Source organism: Apodemus sylvaticus, chromosome 17, assembly GCF_947179515.1.
Source record: "Apodemus sylvaticus chromosome 17, mApoSyl1.1, whole genome shotgun sequence".
Lineage (NCBI taxonomy): Eukaryota > Metazoa > Chordata > Mammalia > Rodentia > Muridae > Apodemus > Apodemus sylvaticus.
In genome coordinates, this window is record NC_067488.1 from 35,633,120 (window position 1) to 35,659,902 (window position 26,783).

The window sequence follows — 26,783 nt, forward strand, 5'->3', positions numbered from 1 at the left end:
CAAGGCAGGGCTCTCTCCTGCACATGGCACACTGGGAAGAATGCAGAGTGGCTCCTCAGGCTGGTCACTGCCCAGGAGAGAACAAAGGGGCATGTTTAGGGAGAGGATGGGCTGTTGGCATGAGCAGGCTGAGTCTGAGGAGAGCTCAGAGGGAGAAATGTCCACTCAGGGCAACCTCTCGGAGGGAGTCCCACAGGCAGAGAGCTCTGCTTAGATCAGACGCTGGCCTTTAATATGTCCTGGCAATAGCACACACGGTGAGACAGAGGCGCCTGGAGTAGAGGTCTAGGGAGCATGACTTTTGAGAAGTGAACAAGAGAAAAAAGAGGCCAGGGACTGTGAAGAGTCAGAGTCTGGACAAATGAGGAGAATCCAAGAAAAATTGACACAGTGGCCACAGAATGCAGACACTGCTATAGGAAAAGCCCTCTGAAGCAGGTGACCCCGAAGGACAGAAGACTGCTTACCACTGGGCTTTGGGGGTGCTAATGTTTTTAAAATGTCTAAGTGTGTGGGTTTCCTCAGAGCCTGTGCAGAGCTGTGTTCTTGGCCTTCGTGCCAGCAGCACGTAGGATTAGAAGATTTTTTTTTTGAGGGAAGGGGTGTTCCAGGCTTGGTGACATCCCTAGCCAGTCCCTTTAGAGAACAGCAACACGTCCCCAAGTTGTGACCATCTGAAACAACACCAGACCTTAACAAATGTGACTCAGGGGACAAAATCTCACACAAAGAGACTGTGCGGTAGAGATGAAAGCCAGTAACAGGGAAGGCTTGGTCCTTGGTAGCTCAGGGAAGCATGACAGCTCCTCCCACAAAACCTGCCTTCAGCATAGATAGCATAATAGTCCCTGGGAGGTGGAGGGAGGCAGAGGCTGCCTGCCCATTGTGTGTGACCCAGTGACCCAGTTCTTAGCCATCCCAGGCAGAGGCCCTGCAGTGGTATGGAGGAGACCCAGAAACCAAAGCCCTTTATCCTCTCATCCTCCTTAGCAAATCCCTCTCTCCATGCCTGCTACAGGCTCCCAGCCAGCTTATCCCAGACTGCCTGCTTCTGTCCTTGGATGCCTCCATGGCTTTCTTCCTTCTGTGTGTGGGAGTCCTTCCTATCTCAAATTCACTCCCAAAGTCACTCACCAGCAATGTTTGCTACATACCGGCAAACTCCAGGGCTGTATGAAGAGCTCTAGGTTACCCTAAATAGATTCCTCGTCTGCCTGGTGTGTATTTCCTTTCTTCCTTCCCCCAATTTTTGATTACCTTGCCTGTCCTTGATCTCACTTTTCTCCGCTCTCTCCATCTGTCTGTCTCTCTGTCTATGTGTCTCTCTGTGTGTCTCATTCTCTCTCTCTCTCTCTCTCTCTCTCTCTCTCTCTCTCTCTCTCTGCCTCTCCCCCATCCCTTTCTCCCATTTCCTATAAGTACAGGTGGAATGTCTGTCGGTCTGTCTGTCTGTCCATCTTTCTTCAGGCTGTTCTGTCTTGCCTTCCATCCATCTGCCTGTCTCCCTCCACGCTCACCAGTCTCCCCTGCTCACCTCTGGATAAGCCTGCACTGATCAGATTCACAGGATTCTGTATGTTCATAGGACCAACTAGGAGCAAATAATACAATGGGTCCATGGTTGAGTAATGGGAGCACCTGCATGCACAGGGATTCACTAATCCAGGGACATCTGATGCACAGTCACATGCATGATGTCGTCCTCTCAGACCCACGACTTGGGAATGCTGTTCTTGATATCTTTAACATCCAGGAACTGAGGCCTCTAGGTGAGAGCCAGTTCCCTGGATTACACAACTGGCAAACGAATGCAGTGAGGAGAGATGAACCCAGGGATTGTGACACAGAAGCCCTTGGTCTCTCAGCTACTCCCTTCTGAAGTTACTGAGATGGGGTGTCAGGTGCTAGGATGTGGGGCTCACCTTTGAACTTTCACATATATACTTCATTTCTGAGGGACTGTAGGATGGACAGTGTCTTTAAAAAAAAAAAAAAAAAAAACAGATCCTTCTCGGTGCCTTGCAAACGCATGGCATTAACTCAGCCAAAATCTACACCCTTTCCCAGTAGCCTCACAAGGCAGATCTCCTTCTAATGGGATTACTAAGGCCCAGCAAGAACTGTGTGACGATCACATAGCTTGTAGGTGTTCGTTGTATTGCTTACTTTTCTGGTTATTATAATAAAAGACCTGAAGAAAAGCAATTTATAAGAAAAAGGTTTTATTTTGCTTTGCCTTTAAGGAGAGGTACAGGGGCTGGAGAGGTGACTCAGGTTTCAAGAGTGCTTGCAGCTCTTCCAAAGAACCCAGTTGGGTTTCCAGCACTTATACCTACCTAGTGGTCATAAGTTGCCTGTAACACCAGTTCCAGGGGTCCAAATGCTGCCTTCTGGTCTACCTCAGGACAAGCACACACATGGCATGCACACACAGACATAGACGCAGACACACAAGTCAAAATAATTGTAAAAATAGAATCTCAAAAACGGGGGCAGGAGGTGGAGTCTGGTAACCTGGCATCCGGTCTGGAAGGAGGGAGAGATGGCTATTGGTGCCCAGCCCACTTTCTCCTGTCCGGTCTGGAATCCCAGTCCACACCTATAGTTAAGGTGGGTCTTCTTAGTTCACTTAACCCAATGTAGAAAATCTTTAACAGACATACCCAGAGGCCTGTCTCCTAGGTGGTTCTAGACCCTGTTCAGTACAATATTAACCGTCATAGAGACCTGGGGACCACTCAGTTCTAATGATGAGTTTTCTTCTGTGATTTCATGTTGCTTCTCTTGGTCAGAAAAGAAAATGTTAAGGATGAGAATGTAATCCCCGTGCCTGGGTGTGCCCACTAAGTAGAAGACAGTTAGTCCTCCCATGGGAAGGAACAGCCCAATTCTGTCTGTCTGTCTGTCTCTGCGTCTTTGTCTTAATCTTTTTCCTATCTATTGGTCTCCACCTCTTTCTGAGTCTCATGAATTCTTTTTGTTTTTCTTCATGGTCATGGTGAGGGCTGGGGAGCTCATGGAGGCTACAGACTCATAGGTACCGTGGTGTTCCTCTCCAGCAGCTTCGGGTGCAGTGGAGCAACGGTACGAGAACTGCATAGCCTACACCAGCCCCTGGAGCCCCTGCTCCACCACCTGCGGGCTAGGCATCTCAACTCGGATCTCTAACGTCAATGCCCGGTGCTGGCCAGAGCAGGAAAGCCGCCTCTGCAACCTGCGGCCATGTGATGTGGACATCCAACAGCACATCAAGGTAAATCCAGAGTAGGGGTAGACATGGTGAGCATGTAGAGCTGGCTTGAGCCTGGCCACTAAACTTATTGGGAGTCATTTATAAGATGGAAATCATAAAAGGGGCCTGGCAGGCCTGGGATTGGGGCTGCTTAAGCTAGTCCGTGGTGGATTCCAGTGAATGAACGCCTTTGTAGTTCCCATTTTATCAGAAGCAAGGTCACTCCAAGAGGATATAGCAGAGCCATCTCACTTGTCCTCTGTGTAGTGATTCCGAGGGGCCCGTACCATCTTTCATCCCATTGGCTTCCCACATCCACCAACATAGGCACAGGACAGCTACCTGGGCAATGTGAGGAGTATGAACTCGAGCTTGAAACACATGAGGTCAAATGCCTCTCTGCTGTTAGGGTTCATAGCTGTGGCCAGTCTCCTGCTATCATTAAGCTTCAGTCCCTTTCCCATGAATATAACATTGATATAAATCCCCTCCCAGCTTTGAGAATCTAAGATGATACAAATATAGCATTGAGGACATTGATACTAAACTACAAAAGGCTGATTTCAGCCCTGGGCTTTAGGCATGGGTCTTCCTTGTCTATCTCAATACCATTCACTCACACCTTAGTGCTTGGCCTGCCTGATGTCATATCAAGCAAAGAAAATTCATCAGGGTTCACCCCTGGTTCCATGTGTGGATAGAGCATGATAGGTTCTTCAGATGCTGAGGAAAGGCTGCCAGTTGCCAAGACGACCCTGCTTCCCACCATCATCATCAGACATGGGCTTGCTCTTTATCCTTACTTAACACCGCACCTTCTCATCTTTGATGGATACACAGTTTCCTTTCTACTCTTCACACTCTGCTGTGCTGACCTTTGGTGCCAGCAGGTCCTTACTGAATGTCTTCTAATTGGAAGTATAAGACCCACCATAAGGAGCAATAAGAACAAGGACCCTAATCTGGGTTTTAAAAATCTATCACAAGGCTGGGACCTTCACTAGAAGCTCATGATTCCTCTCCCATCCACACGATCATCTACTTTAGGTAGGTTCCCTCAACTGCATAATCTACATGCTCCACCCACACTGGATGTGCTCTGAGACCAGCTCTGCTATGCTGCTGCTAATAGAACCTAACACTAGCACAGGGCATTTAGTAAGTTCCTACTGTATACCAACTTCACAGTTATGTTAGAGAGATGCAGAAAGAGGCCCAAGTATCAAGGAGCCCACAGCCTCATGGAAGGCTAGAAGTATGTTTGAATAATGTCAATACTATTGAAAATGCAGTTTGGTGGTAGTATGTGTGAGAAAGAGAGGCACTGGGGTATCGGGGACAGGTGAGAGAAAAATGTGCCTCTGCTTAATCCTGGAGTTCCATGTCAGCTCAGCCTCTTGCTAGCTGGGAAGCTTAGTTAACTAAAAAGGGGCTTCTTGTGCTTGTGACACTGACATTTGGGTACCAGAAAGGCATCAAATTCAGGAGAGAAGGGAGACTGCTAGCTGGGATATCCGAGCTCAGTGTGGTAATGCCCTTCTGCTACCCTGTTTACCTCTGTCATGTGGCAAGGCCTTGTTTTGTTGACTGATGTTCTTCCTTGCTTAAAGATTCTGTGAATCTGGAGCAAAGATGATGCTTACCATACAGAGTACGGGAAGGGAGGATTCAGTGCTTGGAGGGAGTGAGGCGGGTATACATCACCAGTACTAACCAAGGCTCCTTTCCCTTCCTGAAGGCAGGAAAGAAATGCCTGGCTGTGTACCAGTCAGAGGAGGCCACGAACTTCACTCTTGCAGGCTGTGTCAGCACACGCACCTACCGACCCAAGTACTGCGGAGTCTGTACTGACGATAGGTGTTGTATCCCTTACAAATCCAAGACCATCAGTGTTGATTTCCAGTGTCCAGAGGGACCAGGTTTCTCCAGACAGGTCCTATGGATTAATGCTTGCTTCTGCAATCTGAGCTGCAGAAACCCTAACGATATCTTTGCTGACTTAGAATCTTACCCTGACTTTGCAGAGATTGCTAATTAGGTGGGAGTGTGGCTTGGGGCACAGATCCCTGTTCCAAAGCAACCAGCCCTCTGAGGCCCAGGACTTTACCATTGAGCCTTATTTCATCTACTTCCTATTCGATTCTGAATTCCCCGATCCTGACCCTCAGTTTCTGTTCCTGTTTTGACCATCCCAATGGCCCAGGAGAGTGCTGCTCGGGTTCAGACAATGGGTCCCTCCTTGGGGACATTTTACATCACTCCAAAGAAAACACTTCTCTGAACTGTTCACAATGAAAGCCAAGGCTGACCTAGCCAGTCTGACTCCAGCCTGTGCGAGTTGTTAGAAATCCTGATGGGACTATCCAAGGAAAAGCATCAACTGAAGAACCAGTATCATAGACTCCTTCTTCAGATGCCAAACCTGAGGATGTTGGGATCCTGTCAGACAGATGGATGGGATTGGGGACACAGGAATAAGCTATCATCTCTTGCCAAATGATACTATCCTGGCTATTTCTGCCTACAACGTACCAAAAGTGCTCTTCTTCCAAAGATCTGTATATAACAAGTCACCAAACATTTCCCAGGGGAAGACGATAGTTGTACCATTTTGATTTGCAATTGAAAATCATTTTTAAAAAGAAGAAGAAAAGAAAAGAAAAAGAAAAGAAAGCCATTTTCATTATTAACCTGTGCAAATTCTCCCCTCACCCCATACAGTATGAAAGGCTCAAATTAGGCTCATATTGATCAGAAATGTAATTTGAGAAGTTTTATTTTTGCAGATGTATGGCAGCCTCCAATTCATCCCATAGGGATTGGGCAAGGCCAGCCAATCTCACAAGCCACAGCTAGATAAGTCGCTGAATCTGCTGCTGGCCAAGTTCATCGGAAAATTAGCCAAATCTGGGCCTCTTTCTCCCTAGTGTTCATGGGAGTTGGTAGGGACCTTACAGTGACTTGTCTGTTGTCTCAAAAAGTAATCTAAAACAGTGGAATGATGGGAAGATGTCCTCATGGGCCTTAGACGACTCTTTTGAAGTCTACACCAGACCTAACAGAATATATGCATCAAACAAATAAGTGGATCACCCTTCCCTGGCCTGGATGGCCTCTAGCAGGAGTGGTAAGGCCACAGTAGTCCCTGGGCCCAGGACACATCTCTTTTGTCTCAGTGAACTACTTCACAGCATTAGTGTCTGTGAAGAAAAATTAACTCAGTTTTTTTGGTCTAAAGACAGAAGTCAACCAGCCATTTATAAATGGAGGTCTATTTAATAGTGGTAAATGCTAAAGAGTTTGTAAGCTGAAGAAAGAGATTTTTCCTAAGCGGTAATGAGGTTGTTGCCTATTTTCGCAGTAGAATGTAAAATTTCCTGTCACCGTTCTTTTATTGGGTATGTTCTACATGCTACCTATTGTTCTCAGTATTTGCCACACATTTGCTCATTGAAACTTTGTGATGACATGGAGAACTTCCCTTCATGATTTCTGTTCATAACACTGTGAAATGTAAGCTCAAAGAGGCTAAGAAATTCGATCAAAGTCACCCATCTGGAGATTCATAGCCCAGGTAGATTACCTTCATATTTCCCTTTTGCTTCTGAACTTTCCAAACATGTCAGGGTAGGAAAGTATATGGAAGTCAGCAGCTTGCCCTCTCTACATATTGTCCCTGTAGGCCCTTTCACATGAGAGGAGAGTGTGTCTAGGTACTAAAGATCCAACCTAAACTGGACAGAAAATGGCACGTGCATCATCCCCTGTGGCTCCTCCTGCCCTGAAATCAGAACCAGCTTACAGCATGCTTTTATAAGATGCCCCGCTCCACACATGGTAGACATATGGGAGATCTACAGACACACACACACACACACACACACACACATACACGCACAGAGAGATTCATAAGTAGGAAAGGGGACTTGGAATTCCCCTCCCTCCTGCAACTTTCCAAAGGCCTAGCCTTATGTAAGGCAAACAGTGGTGCTCAAGATGTATTTAAGGAAGATAATACATATATACTCCTATTTGTCCATTAAAGCCTTTTCTTCCAGGATCGCATCTTACAAATGAAAAAAATCTCTCTTAAACGAGGCTTAGTACTTTGAATAAATGTATGTTCATATGTGTACAAGAGCTTGCATGTAAAGATAAGTTACCTCTGTGGATTATCAATTATGTAAATTTTATGTAGCATCATGTTATATTTTCTTAGATTGGAAAAATCTGTCTAAACAGCTAACTCTGTAAGAGCTTTCACAGGAGCCATAAGCTACAGTATTACCAGGTATCCATCCTCATTTGGGAAACTGAGCTGAGCATCTTCAAAGGAGGCTGGGTTAGAGGAGTTATCACTGGGAATAGGAGAAAGGGGAGGCCAGAGTAGCTCCACCATTATTCACAAATGGATCTGGCATACATAAGGACCAGAGAAACCAACCATCTTTGAACAAAGAAAAATGACTTGGATGTAATATAAAGAAGCTCTTTCTAATAGTCAGAAACAACCTGTAATGGCATGGCCTGGTTCAAGGAAAGTTAAGGGTATCAGTTATAGTTAGAAACAAAAATCCATGTATTGGTAGCTTCTTTGGTGCTAAGCCCTATGGTGCATTTTATCAGGTTATCAGTTAGCAGAGCCATGCTCAGCACACAACCTTTCTCCATTCAATAAATAGAAACTCTGAAGCTCAAAGGCACTGAAGAGCAGAGGCCCAGACACATGCTTAGTCCACTCTATAAGGGGAAGAGATCTGGACAGAACCTAAATGACTACTACTGGAGACTCAACATTTGCAAGTCTTTAGAAGCCACAATCCCAGCCCACCCCAAATGCTTAGAAACTAAAGAAACAATGAGAATTAGCTAGCCTTCCGGTGAAGAGGTTCACTGTTATACTGAGTATGAATTTCTTGGTTGTGCTTACTCATTAGACAGGAAGACCTGAGCTTGTGAACCTGCAGCTTCCTAAACCTTACAATTAGCATTTGGAGAGCCCCGAGCAAGCACCAACTCAGTGCTTTACTGACATAGCTTACTTAATCCTTTCGATGAGCCCAAGAGTCAGGGCATTACTACTGCCCATTTTAGGGCTGAGAACGCAAAGTCTCCAGGAGTTAAGTGATTTGCTCGAGCTCTTACCAACTGAAGCACTGCAGATAAACTCCGAAACCCAGTATCATGTAACATGCCCATGCCATCTTTTCTGACACCCAGCCCATTTTCCTGTTCCTAAACCAAAGGCTCCAGAGTCACCAGAGTCAATTCACAGGACAGTGCAGAAATTCTAATTTTGAGGGTGATTAGACATTGATCAAAGAAAGTAATTTCAAACGATGTGATTGTTTGTAACCACCCTAATTAATTCTGAACTACATGTGCACAGAGATTGTGAAGAACATTACAGCCTGTGACTATATCATTGACTTCTGCCATTTCTTTTTAAAGACTTGTTTTTGACTCAAAGGACCCACAGTGACAGCCCTGAGTGGTTGAGAAGAAGGCCATGATTAGCTGTGTGTCCCTGCATATGTATGTGCGTCTGTATTTGTATGTATGTATCTATTTTCAAACTGTGATTGAGTATTTAAATATTCCTACTGCCATTTTTTAAGTGAATAACGCATGAAGAAACACCTTTGAATTTCCTAATAGAGGAGAGCCAGCCCTTGGCCATCCTGTCACATTTTACCACATTCCTCATTTTTCTCATGATCTTCGTAGCGGGGAATGTGTTTGTTCAACCATGATGAGTTTTCATTGTTCAAATTCTTTGTTTACAGCTTTTCTCCTTAAAGCAATAAATCATCAGCAACAGTGACTTCTTTGATTTGGTGGGTGTTTTTTTTTCCCTAAATTCTGTTGTTAGGAGGCAAAGATCAAGGACATTGGATGTGTTCAACCAGTGTATGGGTTGGAGAAATTAAGTCCCAGATATTTGATAGGGAAGGAATAAAAATGGCTTAACTATTCAAAGATGAACCTAGAAACAAACACAGATTCTAAAGCCCAGAGGATACCAGTGTTTGGGCACATTATTCCTGGACAGACCTGAACAAATATCTACTTATCCCAGATAGGGAATCAATCCACCATAGACTAACGTAGGGATAGCACCAAAACCTGACTTGGTGGACCAGTTACTTACAGGATCCTAGACTAGAGGTATGACTTGGGGCTGTTGCATCACAGAAAATGCACTGCAGCATGAGTTGCAGCCCAGGGAAGTGGGGATTTTGCTACTCACTGTATGTGATTTGAAGGCAACTCAACAGGTCAGAGGTCTCTCTTGGGCAGGTCAGTGGATCTGTCTTTTGAAGTGACCCTGCTGATGAGTCTGTTTTAGGCAGTTAAATTGGCCTTTGTTTCCCAAGGAGTTCTTACTATTTCTGTAGGCTTAGGGGTGGAGCCTTGCGTTCATGGTTAGTTTTAGGTACTTTTTGAGTATCCTTAGTAATTTTTCTTCTTGACTTTTAGGGGGTTTTTATGTCTTAAGAACAAGCCTGTCTTTGAGGCTTAACAAGTCTCTTTTATAACTTCTTGGGTGTTAACAGGCTTTGAGCTTTGGAGAAAATGTTACATAGCAACCAGACTTGCCAATATACCTAAGCTTAAAGATAAGCCTAAATAGAAGGGAGATTTTTAGCATCCACTCCTCCATTTGCATGCTCTCTCGTTTATTCAACAGATTGCTACATTCTTAACTAGATGTTGGGCGCCTTGAGGTCAGGGCCATGACTACACAGCACAGAGTCAGGAACATGGTGGGGAGCTGGTGAGATAAATGGAAGGACAGAGAATATCTATTACATACTCTCCTCAGTGCCAAAGGGAGCACAGAGCAGTATGAAGCAGGCTACAAGGTGTCATGGAAACAGACCTGCCATTGGGGCTCAGCTGGGTTTTAAAACACTGTGCTCCCTTCTGTCATGCCTCACTTCAGTCTCCTTAACTCGGGAACTCATAAAATGACAACAGCTACCTCTTGGCAGAGTGTGCCTTGTATGTCTGACTTTTAAACAGAGGGCTAGCATAAAAGGTAAGAAACTTAACTTGCAAGCCAAGGGACGTAAGTTTGATCCCCCTAGAGCCAACATTAAGAACAAAAATCTGACCATGGCAACAGATGCTTATAATTCTAAGGCTTGGGAAGCAGATACAGGTGGATCCCTGGGACTCACTGGGCAGACAGCCAATATGAATCGGCAAAACCCAGGCTCCTGAGAGACTGACTGGAAAGGAAAAGGTGTGTGACAACTGAAGAATGACAACTGATGTTGACTTCCCGGCCTCCACAGGCACTCTCACACCTGGGCATGCACAGCTGTGTGCACCCCATAAACACCAGCCGAGTTGTTTCCTAGCAAACGGGGTAGTCGGCCAGCTTATAGAAAGAAGGAACATCAGTGTATGCATCTATACATTTCACGTAGTCATTATTTGAGGTAGTAAACGTGAGTTACCATCAACATGGCGTTCGTTTACTGAGAAAATGCTTAATCACCAAAGGCTCTTTACTGGCATTATTTCTGATTTAAGTTGTGACTTTGCATTTACTGACCATCCTCTCTAAAGCAGGAATGGCATGGTAGTCCTTTCCCCACAAGGTGGTATTTCTTAGCCCTACAAGCAGACGTGCAGATAGCTATGACGGGGGAGGTGAATGATTTCTCTCAATCGCTCCTGGTCCTTCCCTTCCAAAGCAAGCAATATCACAATACAGATCAAGGGCAGACCTAGTTCCAGTTTAGAAGAGTCACATGGCTTGTTTCCATTAACACCTCTATGATCAAGCATAGTTTTTCTTCTCAGAAGGACCATGCAAATATCTGCATGTCCATGTTCATTGCCACTCCATTCCCAACAAACAGGGATTGAAAATAGCCTTAAATACATACGCACAACAGAATTTTACTCATCCATAAGGCAGAAGAAAAGGCTGGGATTTGCTGAGGAATGGATGGAATTGGAAAATATTATAACGACTGAGGCTCAGAGACAGAAATGGCATGTATCTTCTCTCATGCATGGGCCTAGCTTCTACGTTTTCATATGTGTATTTATGTAGGAATTGAGTGTTTGCAGATAGAGTCCAGGAAACCAGAAAGAGAGCCCTGAAAGGGGAACTGAGCTTTAAGGGAGAGAATTCGGAAGGGTGATAGACCTATGTAATATGAACGTAGAAAGCAGAATGCTGGCAGTGGAAGAGGCTAAGGGGCCCGGGAGTGGAGAGATTGTGGGAAAGAGGGTGTGGAAGAAAAACAAATGAAACTAAGAAAGTATGTAAGAAAGTGCCACAAGGAAACCTGCTTTGTGAAGTAATCAAAATAGAAAGTAGAATTTAAAACACATTTGTAGTTGCAATCCAGAGTCCTGTAGGGGCATCAGACTCAATATTACTCAGTATTATCTGGTTGAAACTGAAGAAAATGAGGCCTGATGGAAATTGTGAAAACATACATAGTGATTGCTAGGTAGGGTAGAGAACCTGTCATCCCGCTCCATAGTCTAAGTCATAACAACTTCTTGGGTGTACAGTATTGAGGCCAGTCTGGGCAACAGAGCAGGAAGGACTCTTTCTCAAAAAGTAAAAAGTCAGTCTATGTATGTATGTATGCATGTATGTATGTATATATGTATGTATGTATCTACCTATCTATCTACCTATCTATCTTACTAACTATATATCTCTCATAAATCTCTAATCTATCTCCAGGTTCTGTCTATCTATCTTTCTTTCTTTCTTTCTTTCTTTCTTTCTTTCTTTCTTTCTTTCTTTCTTTCTTTCTTTCTTTCTTTCTTTCTTTCTATCTATCTATCATCTATCTATCTATCTATCTATCTATCTATTTCTCTATCATCTATTCAGCATCTATGTAACTTCTATCTATCTATCCATCTATCTATCCACCTACCTAACATCGATCACTCTAGCATCTACCTATTTAGCATCTATCATCTATCTATCTATTATCTATCTATCATCTATCTATCTATCTATCTATCTATCTATCTATCATTCACCTCTCCATACCTTAGTGACACTGTGTACTTAGAAATCCCTGTCCTGCTGGAATCTGGGCTCTTTCTATCTCATGTGGATTCTAAGAAGATGCTGGCACAGTCCTCTCACCATTTGGTACACTCTATACAGCATATCTCAGGCTCTCCACTCTAAGCCTCATTGTTCTGCCTTTTATATAATGCAAAAAATATGTGGGTTTCTTCATCCATTTCAGTAAAAGGAGCAAGAGCTGCTAGAAGCAGGCTCACTGATAATCTAAGAAATGCCAGGAGAGGAAAGGGAGAGCAACCCAAAACCACATCAACGCCATTGTGCCTTGCAAGCCGGAGCAGGATCATTTCATGGAAGAACAAAGGCACCTAGGGCCAGTGAAAACCTTTCAGGCCCACAGTGCTGAACCCTGAAGCTCACTGATCGTCGGCCATCCCCAGACATTGATAGGTGAGGGTGTGAGCCAGTCCTGTGCTCAAGATTTATAGGCAGGGAAAGAATAATCCACTGAAAATGGCTGGTTGAATCATTAAGTCTCTCCAAGTTTCATAAACTACTCTTTTGGAGGAGTGAAGACTCCCCTTGAACTCACTGTCCTAGGCACATGCACTCCCGCGCACACACACACAAATGCACACTCAATAAATATAATACAAATTCTTAAAAAAATAAATCAGTAGTTTATGAGTGAGGAAAAACAAGATAATATACAGTATGCAGCAGCACTCTTTGTATCTGCAAATCTCCTTGCCTCCTAGGAACGCAGGCCATTCAGGATTCACTTCTCAGAGCAACAGTGAGTGACAGTGGGATCTTTACCGATGGACTTGGCTGTCAATCAATGTCACTGTCAACTCATCAGCTCACCTGCACTGATTCTTTGGAGCCCATCTTAGCTGCTTATAAAACACCATCACCAAGGCTCACTTGAGATCCGTATACGGTTTTCCTCAGCTGGAGGATGGCCACAGAAGTCAACTGGCCCTTCTTGTGCAGGTACATTTTTGTGCTCTTGGGCTAGAGGATAATCTGTCTTGTTGCTCTGTGTTACTTATTTCAGGGACATGGCATCTCTTTAGCTTGGAATTCATCAAGTGGGCTAATATAACTGGCCATAGTACCCCCAGCGATCTATCGCTACCTCCCCGGGCACTGGGGTAATAAGCATTTGCCACCATAAGTCTTTTATGTGCATAGATGTTTTGCCTGCCTTTAATTCTGTACCACATGTGTGCTCTGCACCTGTGTAGAGAGGGTGTTGTTCCCAAGGAACTGGAGTTATAGACACTTATAAGCCAACATGTAGGTGCTTCAAGTTGAATTGGGTGCTCTAGAACAACAGTCAATGTTCTTAAATACCGAGCCTGCAACCTAGCTTTATTTTTAATGTGAGTTGTGGGGAATTGAATTCAGGTCATCGCACTTGGAAGGGAAGTATTTTACCAACTGAGCCATTTTCCAAGCCTTCGAGTGTCTTTGCTGCATTTTGTCAAGGATCACATAACAGCATGGGTTCTCAGAGGTAAGATATGCCTTGGTCCCCAGCCAGGCCATCATATATACTGGGGTGCCAAGGAGCTCCTCTGTTTTTGCTCCTCACTTTCTTGGAAGCAAGTTACTTAGCACACAACACTTGCCCCCACCCCCACCCCACAGGCTCCCAACTCTTAACTATATGGCCTCCTATAAACAATCATCTGAGCTGGGCAGTGGTGGTGCACGCCTGTAATCCCAGTACTCTGGGAGGCAGAGGCAGGCAGATTTCTGAGGCCAGCCTGGTCTACAGAGTGAGTTCCAGGACAGTCAGGGCTATACAGAGAAGCCCTGTCTTGAAAACAAACAAACAAACAAACAAACAAAAACAAAAAAAAACCTCAACAATCATCTGGATGGGAAAATAGATTCCTCAGGTAGAGAGGCACCCTCAGGCAAACTAACCCTGGGTAGCACTAGGTATGCAAACATGTTGGTGGAACTGTCTCCAAAACAATAAAATGGAGAGCAACACAGAAAGACACCCAATGCCAACCTCAGGCCACCAAATGTACACACAAGTGCAACATACATACAACACATGCATACCAAACATACAAAGCAAACTTCTCCCATGGGATGTGAGCACAGGCGTCATTTTTTTAGGTATATGCTTCCCTCTTCTTCCAGCTTGAAAAGTGTTCTCTCATCACTTTGGTGACCTGCTACCAGGTGCCTGGTGTGTGGCAAAGCTGACTGCACACTGGATTCCTTACTGCAGAAAAAGCTATGTCAGACTGCTTGCATAGAACTGGTAATGTTAAGATATATTAGACTACAGGGATGCATAAATTATCCTCACCTGTTTCTTCTTTCTTTAATATCACTACCAGAAAGTTTAAAAACCTGTCTGACAGACAGTGCCATTTCTACTGGTCAGTATCGTTCTGTGGTAAAGAACTCCAAAAGTAAGCGGCACACAGCAGGGGCTCTGGGTGTCAAGGGTATAGCTCCACCCTTCCTGTCCCACAATGCCACACACACACACCCTTATAGGGAAAGGAAAAGACACAAGCCACTGCAAAGTTACAAATTTATTGGTCTGGAAATAAATACAAACATCTTATTAAGAAACTGCCCTGGAAAGACATATACAGTGATTTCTTGTCAGCATTCAGTCACCCTGGTCTGGATCCCTGATCTTTCTACACAAGGTCAGTGGAAGGCTCCATGGTAGGAGTTGGCAGATAGACGGATTCCTTGTCTCTCTCCCCCCTCTCTCTTTTTCTCTCTCTCTCATGCCACCTACGTGGCATGACTACCTTCCTCTAGCAACTCCAAGATCCTGGAACTCACCAGGCCTTGAGGGCTGACTCCCAATGGTCAAGTGTCTCTGATCTGATCACATTTCCTATAGGAAAGGTCCAAAGTTAGCCACAGTAAGAATCAAAAGGCAGTAGTATGGTGCATGGGCATTAGGCTGGCATTGCTTAGAGAGGCCAATGCTACAAACCCAGTCAGCAGGAGGGGCAGGAGAGGGGAGTAAGTCCCCATGGAATATACAGAACCAGTCCTTCCCCCACCAAAAGACATGGTTCTCTCTGAAGAATCAGCAATGGGCCAGTTGAGAGACACTCGGTTATCAAGTTTAAAGCCAATGCCAGATATCAGAAATGGGTGACAATGTTTGACTTGGACACGTAAGATTCCAGATCACAGGCTGGTGTTCACTGAAATCACACTCACCAGGTTCTAGCACTTGGCCCTAACATTAGTTATCAAAATCCCATGCCCATTCTATCCCCACCCTTCCCATGTCTAGAGACTCATCCCAGACAAGGAACACTGTCACCTGCTGGGTTCTCCCTCTGCCTCAAAGACTGTAGCTACAAATCAAAACCATCTTCCCCAGGGACAAAGTTATCATCCACTCATTCGCACTGTGGAAATGGGAGGCAGGTACAGTGGGGCAATATAGACTGCATAGGAAGAGTCTAAAACCACTGACGCCCCATATTTGCTGAATCACTTTCTCTACAAAGCCAGGGGTTTGTTACCAGTTTTCCTTGCATGTTAAAAGGTTGCCAGAAAAACAGATTGTGGGTTTCAGCATCCAGAACTTGAAAATCAATTCCTTCAAGTAAGCCTAGTAGACTTGTTTTTCCTCTACCTACCCTACACCCCACCCCTTTCTCTCTTAAAATAAGGCGCCCAACTTTCCTGCCTCTCTCTCCTTTCAAAACAGAAGTTTGTTTCCAGGAATGAGTTTAGTGGGAGGAAACAGGAAGTAGGCAGGCTGGCAAAATGCCCGTGAACCAGGATGCTGGATCAGCCTGGGCTTGGAGCCAGGCAGTGTTACAGCTATATATTTCTTAGTTTTTGGCAGCTTGGTGTCTGAGGGTAGAGAGGGGGTCCACCAGGCCGCTTGTTAGCAGAACAGTACACTGAACTGCTTCTTGCCTTTGGTCCGCAACCACCCACCCTGGTCCCAGGAGGCAGCCTGAACAGCCTGGGTCTGCCACCGCCGGAGTTCATTCTTACAAAAGCAGCTTTAGATTAATACCGCGTTAGCGTAGGGGTGGCAGGCGAGGGTTGGGGGGCTAAGGGAGAAACCACCAGTCCGGGATGACTGATGCACCGACTGCTTAGCAGGACACCTCCATGGACTTGGGCCCGGCATTGTTCCCCGTGGCACCCGAGTTGGGGGTGATGTTGAGACGGGCATCCTCACTGGTATGGGAGCGGCTACGGGACCCCTCGCTGGTGTGCGAGCGGCTGCGGGGGCCCTCGCTGGTATGGGAGCGGCTCCGGGTGCCCTCCAGGGATGTAACACTGGAGCCAGAGGCTGTGCGGGACCGCATCAGGCGAGTCATGCTGGCAGAAGGCACTGGGAACACAGAAGACATTATGGTAAGGAGACAAGAAGCTTCAACAGGTGTGGGACTCCACCCCTGTCTGCCAGTCATGACAGTCTAGTCTAAGAGCCCAGCGGAACACCATGTCTCTATTGGCTTCATCCTTGGAGCCATCCACCTTCTGTGTCACTCACAAAGAGGACAGTGAGGACCAAGATGTGGGAAAGACATATAACAATCACATGGCAAGAGACCTGAGCCGTGACCTGGGTCTGAACCCCAGTTTGTTTTGTGCTTATTAGCTGGATGACCACAGGATCATCACACCTGAAGCCTTCCTGTTCCCGTTTGCAAGATGAAGACCTTCATGTGACTATGTAACCTCCTCTGCAATGTACTTTTAGTAAGCAGTAGAATGTGGAAGGCAGCAAGGCCGGTTCCTGCACATCCTGAGAAGGACCCCAAGGTCTCACCCCATGGTTCCTGAAGAAATGTTAGCAGTCTGCCTGCCTTCCAAAAGCCTGCTAGCTCTCAAACTCTAGTAAGACCAAAACTGAGCATGCCACAGCAGAAGACTGACAGAATGGGATACAAGACAATCCTCCTCCTATCTGGGGTGGCAGTATTTCCCCCAAATTCAAGCTCACCTGAAACCTCAGAATATTGTTTGGAACTCTTAGAGATATTTAGTTAATATAAGGTCCTTCTGGGTTAGGATGAGCCCTAATCCAAAGACCAATATCCTGAATAACAAAACAAGAGACAGCCGTCCCACAAGGTTGGTATAATGCAGCCACAAGCCACAGAAGGCCTATGATGTAGTCAGCAGAGGCCAACAGGAAAGAAAGGGTCTGGAAAAGTGAGCCCAGCCCTGTCCAAACCTTGACCTCAGATTTGCAGCCTCTGAAGTTGTGGGGAAAATACATTCCTCAAGCTTAAGAGCCTTATCTGTGGGAATCTCTCAGGTTACTCACTGGGGTGACTAAAGCCACACCCCAATAAAGCACCACCCTAGTTCAGACACCCAAAATTGAATTAGTCCTTCCTCAGTGGAATTCACTCCTTAAAGAAAGAATCAGTGTTGCTTCTGGTCTTTCTGTCTGACTCACTCTCTCTCTCTCTCTCTCTCTCTCTCTCTCTCTCTCTCTCTCTCTCTCTCTCCTTTTCTTCCTGGTTTCTTGTTGTTGTTCATTCATTTTTTTGTTTTGTTTTGAGTAAGGCTCCATTTATCCAAGGCTGGCCACAAACTCTCTCTGTAGCTGGGAAGACCTTGAATTCACTATCCGTCTACTTCTTCATCCCAAATGCTGAGATAACAGAAGTACGCCACCTCAGAACAGCCTATTTTTAATTCAGGAAGAATTAGGGTCAGTGCTCATCTGTGGCTCTTGTGCTTATTCCTGAGTCTCTATTTCTCCACCCAAATCTCTGAGTCCTGATGATCTCACCAGGAAATGACAGCTTCCCATGACACCAGACACACAATGGACTAGTCTTATGAGGCCAACATCACAGGTGGGCAGTCTGTGAACTGGAACCTTCTCTTTCAGCAACCCCTTTGGGTCTGTGTCTCTCCCTTTTACTTTCTCTTAGATCTATGGGAAGCTTTTTGTCAAACTGAACCGAGGGGACAGCCGGTAGACAAAGTTTGGAAACAAGTAAGGCCTTGCTTTTGTCTCATTCCCTCCCTGAATACAGAGCCAATGAGCTGTAATCCACACTCAGCAAGGTAAACCCAACTACACAGAGGAGTTCTCTCCCATATCCATCAGGGAAAGCAGGCTGTGGAGGAATGTCCACAGACTAATGTGCTTTGTTGGAGAGAGACACCTAGCAGCTGGATCTTGTCTAAGGCACTCATAGCAGACTGCTTCAGTCTGTCCTGCTGGGAATCAGGCATGGGGAAGGCTCATATGGAGATTATAGCTTCACCAAATAGGTCTACCATTTCTAAATGAGTATGTCAGGTTAGGAAGAAACAGAAAGTTAGATTTCTCAGCTAAGAAGAATCCATGAACTATAACTCCAAGCAGTAGGCAGGAAAAACTGAGTAGGACAGCTTTGAGTCAAAGCAACAATTAACATGGTCAACGAGTGTCCATCAAGGCTGCTGCCCAGAGGAGCCCATGAGTCAGAGTCTGGCCTTTCTGAAAACAGAGGCTGCCTGAATGACAAACTCCCTCTAAACTTAAAGCAGGAAGCAGCCAGTCTGTGTAGCAGGGTGCTCAGCCCTTCAGTTCCTTGATATAATGATCTAGCAGAGAAGCACCCCACCTTCAATCTCAGGTGCTCTGGGCTCCCCCTCTTACATAGAGCTTTGGCTCAGTCAGGCTTCAGCCCCTCTGTGGCCTGCTTAGCCCCTCCCCTGCAGGATTACTGTGATGGTTAAAGGAGACAAAAAAACTTATCAATCTTTCATCTCCATTATCATCTCTCCCTTTGCTACAACTGCTGGTCTTCTGAGCAAGCATGTGATCAGTATTAGGGGCATTCCTTGTTAAGCTGTTTGCCATTGTTGTTGTTGTTGTTGGCAATTGTGGTGTTCAAAGAGATAGTCCTAGCTTAGAAAAGTGGTTCCTGTCTGTAATCCTGGCACTTGGGAGACTGAGGTAGGACTATTATGAGTCCAAAAACCAGCCTTGCCAATAAGGATATTGTCTAATTCTTGCACCAAATGGTTCTCATGTAAAGTTAAATAAATGTCAGATGTAAAGCAATGTCTCTTCCTCTGGCTAATACACACACACACACACACACACACACAGAGATGCACGCGCGCGCGCGCATCTCTCTGTGTGTGTGTGTGTGTGTGTGTGTAATCAGAATGAACACATGAGGATGAGGTCCTCTGATAACACACTACTCAGAAAGGCCAGCACCATCTTAGTTTACTGTGTGATATATGCAACAAAAAAAAACCAAATTGGGTACTGATCCATTCCTCATTACATTAGCCATGTACTCCTTTCTTAGACTTGCCTAGTGTTTAAGAGCTGAAACCAGCCAAGATGACAGAGCCCTCTCCAGCCCCCACTGGCTATGACATTGCCACCCCAACACCTGTCTGTTCCCAAGGTGTTATACTCACTGTATCCCATGCCTTGCACAAAGTACTTGAAGGCCTCAGCAAGCTTGGCGGGCTGTAGGAGAGAAAGAGAGAGAGAGGTCAATGGCCAAAGATACAGATAACAATGGGCCACCTCTACCTGCAAACCAGAGCTTTGGCCCAAGATGAAGCCACCACATGTGAATGGGAAAAGCATAGACTCAAAAGGAAAACCAAGGATGGTTGTGGGGACCAGAATCAGCTTTGGCCAGAAACAAACATCTTAAGTCTGCCTCATGGTTGAAAGAACATGGATAACTTACAAGATTTCTGAGTCAATGTCCTCAACTGCATATGGGGTCAAGCCACACTCTGTGCTCACAGTCCAGTGTCATGAGCCACATGACCTGCTAGTGACTCTGCCCAACCATCTCCAGGAAACCTGACACCAGCCTTACAGAACCAGTACTCCCAAGTGCATGTGACATAGTTGAGCAAACAGGGTAGCAGCTGCCTGGACCCGTGGACCAGAACTAGTAAGTGCAGGTTTATGGATGAACCAGAAGCCTCTGTGCCAGGAGTGGTTGTGCCCAAAGTGGTTGGTGTCAGGTTGATGATACAAAGATTGAGTGAGTAGAAGGAAGGATGGTCATAGGAAAATATTAGTGGAAAGAAAGGCTGGGGGTGGAATAAAGAACTAGTGGGAAGGACAGAGGGATAGAGAAATGGAAGAAGGAAAGGAAGGACTATGAAAGGAGGAAGGTATGGAGAAATGGAGGGATAGAGGAAGAGAAGGATGGAGAGATGAAGAGATGGAAGGAAGGAAGGAAGGCTGGGTGGATGTATGGATGGGTGGATGCATGGATGAATAGATGTATGTATGTATGTATGTATGGATGGATGGATGGATGGATAGATGGATGGATGGATGGATGGATGGATGGATGGAGAGATGGATGGGTGGATGGATGGATAGATGGATGGATGGATGGAAGAAGAGATGTTGATAAGGAAGAAGAGATGGAAGTGGAGGGAGGAAAGTGGGGAAGAAAGAAACATAGAAGGACTGGAACAAGGGACAAAGAAGGAAGAGGGATACACAGTCAGATTGTGCATTGACTGGGAGATGAGAACAAGGTTGAAGAGGGAAAAAGATGAGTGAGAGAGGAAGTGGAAGGAAAATAGATGGAAGGAAAGATGAATGAAATAAATGGCTACGGGTGGGCAGCCATATCACTAGCTTAATCAGGCTATTCTTGGATAAGTGATCAGGCAGTGCCAAGGCCACTGTTTCCTCTACATGACTCACTCAACCGAACGGGGTGGGGCAAGGTGCCTCCAACAGTAGATCTGTGTCATCCCTTGATCCCAGTTCAGGAAAACACCACCTAGTGGCTCAGTCTCCTCACAGAGACCATGTAGACCCCACCCTACATCTGCACCAATCCTGTCACTCATCTGCAAGGAGGCAAAGAACCCAAGTGACATTTAACTATGCAAAAATTGCCCCCTAGGATCTTGTTGGCTGCAGAGAAAAAGGATGTCTTTTGTGTTGGAGATGGACTGATTCTGAATGAGAAGAGTGGGTCATCTGGGTACCACTGGCAACTGTTACTATAGGCAACATTCCTTCTCTTCAGCCTCAGTTTCCCCTAATGATGCTGAGCTGAGATGGCAGTTCCTCCAGCCTCTCAGAAGGTGTGGTACAATCTGACCAGAGGTGAGAAAGTCTTTTGCTAACACATCTAGCCTGGGAAGGGATGGTGGGAGGGGTTGCATGGGAATCAGGCTTGAAGCTCAGTTCCCACTAGTGTTTAAATAGTCTCAGTCCTGATGAGGCTAGGTCTGTCCAGGTTGCAAGCAAATAAAGAGAACAGAAAGCAGAACGTGGGCTGGAGGAAGATGAACAAGTCTGCTGTGCTGATTCCGAGATACAGGTCCCCACACACCTGGATACATGTGCAAGTAGGCACATGGATGTATATATGTGCACACGCAGGTCCACATGTCCAACCCTCATGTGCATATGCATATGTGTGTGTGCCTGTGTACGTGTGCGCGTGTGCGTGCGCATGTGCGTGCGCATGCGTGTGTGTGTGTGTGTGTGTGTGTGTGTGTGTGTGTGTAGAGGGGGGCATGAATATACATTTTGGTGTCATATCCTCTCTGTCCCTCCCTTTGCTCACGGCTCAAGCTCCCAGTGGCCCCAGGCTAGGGCAGGACAACCAAGATTCTGAACCCAAAGCCAAGCCAGGTCCATCTGGCAAATCTCTTAAGCCTGTGGACCTCAAGGTCATCCAATCCCCACAAGCTGCTTGATAGGGATCGAGTGAATCCACAATATTTATAAAGCGCACTTTACGTTGAATATATTTATAAACTACCCTTGGATGGCACACAGAGACAGTGGGGAAAGTGAGCTCACAGGCCCCAAAGGCACATGCAACCCACCAGTGTAAGGTGACAGGTATTGAATGAAAAAGCCACAATGCCACTCACCTGAGAGATCTGAGGAAGGCCTCCACAGTCTGCCATCTAGAAAGGAGGGAGGCTGGTTAGCACCAAACACCCAGGCCATAGTGCAGCAATCTGTGCTGTGTGGGACTGGCCCCAGCATCACCCACCTGGCGCTGCTCTGGGTGGGTGCTGCTGTTAACTGTCACCCCTTATCTTCCTTGGCAACTATCCTCAAAGCTTATACACAGCAATAGCCACCCATAGGGCACTCCATATTAACCCCTAGGAGCATGGAGCATCCAGACAAGACTCGACTGTGCCATTCTGGAAGCCAGAGTGACTTATCGAACTTTCAAGATCCCAACCTCCAGAGTATACCCAGGGAAGAGAGTCTGGGGCACAACCCAGACACAGCTACCACACACAGGTGAAAACAGCCTTGGCCGCATGCTGTGGGGGATTTGTAGACTTCTAAGCACAAGGTAGTAGTCATACTGAACTCGGGAGACTTTGCTGGAGGATGTTCCTCAGCCTTACAACCTCTAGCTACCCAGAGGGATCTAGTGCAAGGAGAGCCTTGCCTCAGCCTAGGAAAAGGAGACTTTTGTCTTGTGCTCCCAGTCTCTCTTCCTCCAGCTACATGGGCACAGCACGTAGACCTGCAGTCTAGTCCCTGCGATGGACCACTGAGCAGCCTCAGATGGACTCCAAGCTTGCTTCCTTCCCTAACTCCCTCTCTTTGTGCTTCCCTCCCTCCCTGTCTTTCAGAGACAGGGTCTCAATATATGATCTGGGCTAGCCTAGAACATGCCAGGCAGCTGACATCCTCCTGCCTCTGCCTTTATGGCTCTGAAAACAGCTCTGTGCTCCAATAAGCCATAGCTCAGCTCCCAAAACCTGTGAGTCCTCAAAACCATGACAGCTGCATCCCAACTCTTGCTCATTACCTTGAGCAGGGTGGTCTTCGTCGGGTCCAGTTTGGAATTGCATTCCACCTAAACAAGGAGAAAGGCTAAGTAAGTACTCGACTCACAGCCCACGCCATGAGTGTCCTACACCCTGTCCTACCACCTGAAACACGAGGGTTCCTCCAGCCATAAAGAAAGAAGGTAGGATTTAGGTTGTTAAATGCATGTGGCTTTGAAGCCTGGCCCTACCATGACTGGCTCTGTGACCTGGAGACAACTCCACAGGGCACATCCAGCTCCATGGAGGACTGCAGAGGCAGCGCAAGATAGAACTCTGAGCAACAGTTTCATGTCAAACATCTCCCCAGGTGTGGAAATGGCAGAGAGTAGGCATCCTCTCTGAGCCTCCCTAGCAGTGCAGGTGGGAACTACAGGGTAGACTGAGGCAGAAAGCTCTGCCTGACCTGGTTGCTTTGCTCTTCTGTTAAACAGAAAGATCCACCTGCTGCTGAGACTGGGAAAGAATCCCTAACCATGACGCCTAGTGTTAATTCCATCGTGTAGATGAGGGTCCCATGAAAAAGCAGGAGGGCAGGGGAAGCGGGTGGCCAGGCAGTGAGAACTGGTGGCCACAGAGAGAAGCTGGTCTGAGCTCTGCACCAAGGTCATTTCACATTGAAACAATGTCTTCGCATTGGGAAGGTCATAGAGGTGAGCACATGTGGCCTGCTGAACTGATACGTACCACAGCATCCACGGCAGGAGAGTTGTCTCCAACCACCAGCAGAGCAGGACACCTGCACGGGAAAGAGGGGAAGGAGAGTCAGCCCAGGAACCATCTCCAGGTTCTCAGAATTCAGACGCTGGGCTACAGTAGGATTCTAAAAGGCTGTTTAGGTTTCCCAGAACCCTCTAAGCCTCCATGACTCCTTGGTACCGTTCTCTGCTTTGAACTTTGGATAACACGGGCTAGCACTTACATATACCTTAGTACAAAATCTCAGCCCAATGATTTAGTGTCTTAATGATTTCATTCCAAAGCACCTCTGCCCAAGGAAGGAGAAAAAGGAATCTTGCAGGAAGGAAAATGGAAAAATCAGTGTCTCGCATTCATGATGAAACCAGGTTCACAAGGACCCAATAGTGTGGCACACACCAGGAACCACAGAAAGACAACATCATTGCCAGTGGAATGTGTTAGTTGAGACCTTTCCTACTAGACATTAAGGACTTACTCATGCCAGGTCCTGCATCTTTCATCTATAGGCTTTGGGAAGCCATCAGTGTTGGATGTGTTTAATTAGCAAAGGCAGTCAACCTCCTGATCCAAGGGCTGTAGCTATGATCACACACTCTGTCCTGATGCTGACTCCAGCTATTCAAGAAGTCAGATCCCTGGGATAGAACATAGTCATCTCTACTGTAGTGTTCCACCCCACGGTGGCATTTCACACACCCAGCAGAAGCCCCCACCAGCAGCCCCAAGTAAAGCAAAGAAGACATCATATGAGAAAGAAGCCACTTACTGCAGGGTGACAGTGTGGGTTCCAGGCATTGGCCGCTCAATCTCCAGGTCTCTCCGGCTGCAGATAATTCGCACGTGGTTAGCATGAGGAAACCTACCCCAGTAGCCATTCCCACTACATTAACCCTGCAGGTCCCTCCATAGACCATTCTAGAAAAACATCCACAGGTCATCTTCATGAGGTCACACAGCTTTCAAGAGCCCATGGCTACTTCGTGTTCATAGAAGCAGTTAAGAGACAGCAGGTCTCATCTGTTTCTAACAAAACCCTCTTCATTTTGCCCCAAATTTGACATCAATATTAATATTATTTCTACAGTAAAACAAATCAGGTCCTCACTAGAGGTCCCTGCCTCCCTGTCCAATAGCTTGAGCCCCTACCTATCATTGCAAAAGCTCTGGAATGGGCTTTTAGCAACCCCTCCATTGCTAACTGAAGCCTTCCTTCAGCAGCTCTGATGTCACCTCTAAAACTCAGGCCTGCTCTTCTACATGTGCTGAAGCCTACATAGGTGTTCCACTTGGCTAGCAGAAGTCCAGTGGAGATCTGGTCCCTGTAAGTGAGCACCTGGCCTCTCCACCCTCCGAAGCTCTGAGACTGAAGCCAGCATGGCAGGATTCAAATCACCACACCCTGCTGCTTCCTAGCTGTGTGACTTGGGAAGCAGACTAAACCTTTCTGTGCTTTTCTCCCTCCCGGGTAACAGCCTCAGTAACTAACAGCCCCTCTCCATCGGCTGCTGTGCAGGGAGTCCTGTGATTCCCACTGTCCAGTCAGGAGACCATCTCCCTCTTCTTGGTACTCATCTGCATCCTCAGATAGCAGTGAGAATGCCAAAGACCCCTGCACTGAGATGCTGACAGCATTGTGGAAAGGATACCCGAGTCCACCAGAGAGCCCAAGCTCATTACAAATGCAAACTCACTTCCATCAGGTTAATTATGTGTTAGGCACCATCCTAGGTCAGATGTATGCAAGGCTCACTGCTGGCCCCTGGGTGGGGCGAGTGGCAAAGGTACTTGCACAACCTTCCTAGAAGGTTCCAGAACTTTTGACTGATGCTAATATCCTTGTGTAGTCCCCTCCCCGGGAACAAGTACCTCTCATCCTTTGCCCTCAGCTCTCTCTTCTCCCAGCAGCCTCTAGGGTTCTGCATCCTCACAATGTTTTGACCCTTTGCCCAGCTCTGCCCACAGGGGCTTTTATTCTGAGTCAGCCTTGGGCACCAGCCTCAGCTGTCCACTCTGACCGCCCAGCTGCATGCCACTCAACTGGCCCCACAGTCTAGGTAGGAGCTCAGATCCCAACAGAGCTCACTCAGTACAAAGGGCCACACAGCTCCTACACAGCCATTGTCCTCCCCAGACCCCACTCTATCAACCTCTGGCTGTGTGTGTGTGGGGGGGTCCTACTCTCTGCTTTCACCCCAGGCCTGCTGCAGGAAGCTGGTGAGGACCCCAGTGTGACCTGGCAGCACAGGGCTCTCACCTGTTGTAGGCGCTGATGAACAGGTGTAGGTTGCTCGGGTTCATGTCGTTCAGGATGTGCTGGCGGTAAGTGTGCACAACCTCCACGTTGTTGTGCATCTCCTCCTGGGGTGACAGAGGGAAGAGCAGGGAAGGTTTGTCAGCACTCTCCAGCCACAGGGATGAGGCGGCTAAGGCAGAATTAGCTGAGTGAGCTGGGGACATGTCTGTGTTGCCTGGAGCAGACTGCTGAATGATAGCTCCTAGTACCAGAGAGACTGGGTTTCCCAACAGGAGCCTCAGCTAAGCTCAGGACTCCTGCTTCACAGTAGACCTAGCGCAACCTACTCCTGTCACATAGGGGATCAGAAGGACCCTTTGTCAACAAGGAGCCTTAGCCCTGGCAAAGACATCCTAGGGGAAAGTGGTGGGAGGAATCTGGTCAAATGAAGAGCAGTAAGTTGGAGGCATCAGCAAGCCTCAAGGGTCCTGGGGACAGTCTGGACTGTGGGATGATGACCTCAGGTTGCTCTAAGCCATTGCAGTCACAAAGGGGGCTACACCAAAGCAGGGCGTTTTCTGCTGCCCAGAGACTCAGGAGGGCATTAAAGTGTTGTCACGTCCATTAGCTTGGCCCTAGAGAATGCTGCATCCATCAAGCAGGGCTTCACTGGGTCTGGGCAACTGAGGGGTTTTCCAGGCACTGAACGTGGACGTGAGCCAAAAGTACATCCTCCCTCATGGTGGTTGGCCTTGGAGGAGGCTAAAGATGTGACACCAGACAAAAACAGATGCCAGGCC

General features: G+C 46.7%; 2 protein-coding genes across 3 annotated transcripts in view; one reads left to right on the plus strand and one right to left on the minus strand.

The window, feature by feature from the left end:
• Ccn4 (cellular communication network factor 4) overlaps positions 1 to 9,050 on the plus strand; it is a 31,486-nt gene extending 22,436 nt beyond the window's left edge. Inside the window, exons 4-5 of one of the 2 annotated variants that reach the window (XM_052161359.1) lie at positions 3,060 to 3,253; positions 4,971 to 9,050. In XM_052161359.1, coding sequence (XP_052017319.1) covers positions 3,060 to 3,253; positions 4,971 to 5,270 — 494 coding nt within the window. In that variant the 3' untranslated portion in view covers positions 5,271 to 9,050. The remainder of the gene's footprint in view (positions 1 to 3,059; positions 3,254 to 4,970) is intronic. The other variant, XM_052161360.1, reaches the window with a different exon arrangement.
• Positions 9,051 to 14,800: 5,750 nt separating this feature from the next.
• Ndrg1 (N-myc downstream regulated 1) overlaps positions 14,801 to 26,783 on the minus strand; it is a 42,448-nt gene continuing 30,465 nt past the window's right edge. The window contains exons 10-16 of the mRNA XM_052161012.1: positions 26,005 to 26,108; positions 24,517 to 24,573; positions 23,736 to 23,787; positions 23,030 to 23,077; positions 22,125 to 22,160; positions 19,668 to 19,719; positions 14,801 to 16,611 (exon numbers count right to left, since the gene is read on the minus strand). Coding sequence (XP_052016972.1) covers positions 16,370 to 16,611; positions 19,668 to 19,719; positions 22,125 to 22,160; positions 23,030 to 23,077; positions 23,736 to 23,787; positions 24,517 to 24,573; positions 26,005 to 26,108 — 591 coding nt within the window. The 3' untranslated portion in view covers positions 14,801 to 16,369. The remainder of the gene's footprint in view (positions 16,612 to 19,667; positions 19,720 to 22,124; positions 22,161 to 23,029; positions 23,078 to 23,735; positions 23,788 to 24,516; positions 24,574 to 26,004; positions 26,109 to 26,783) is intronic.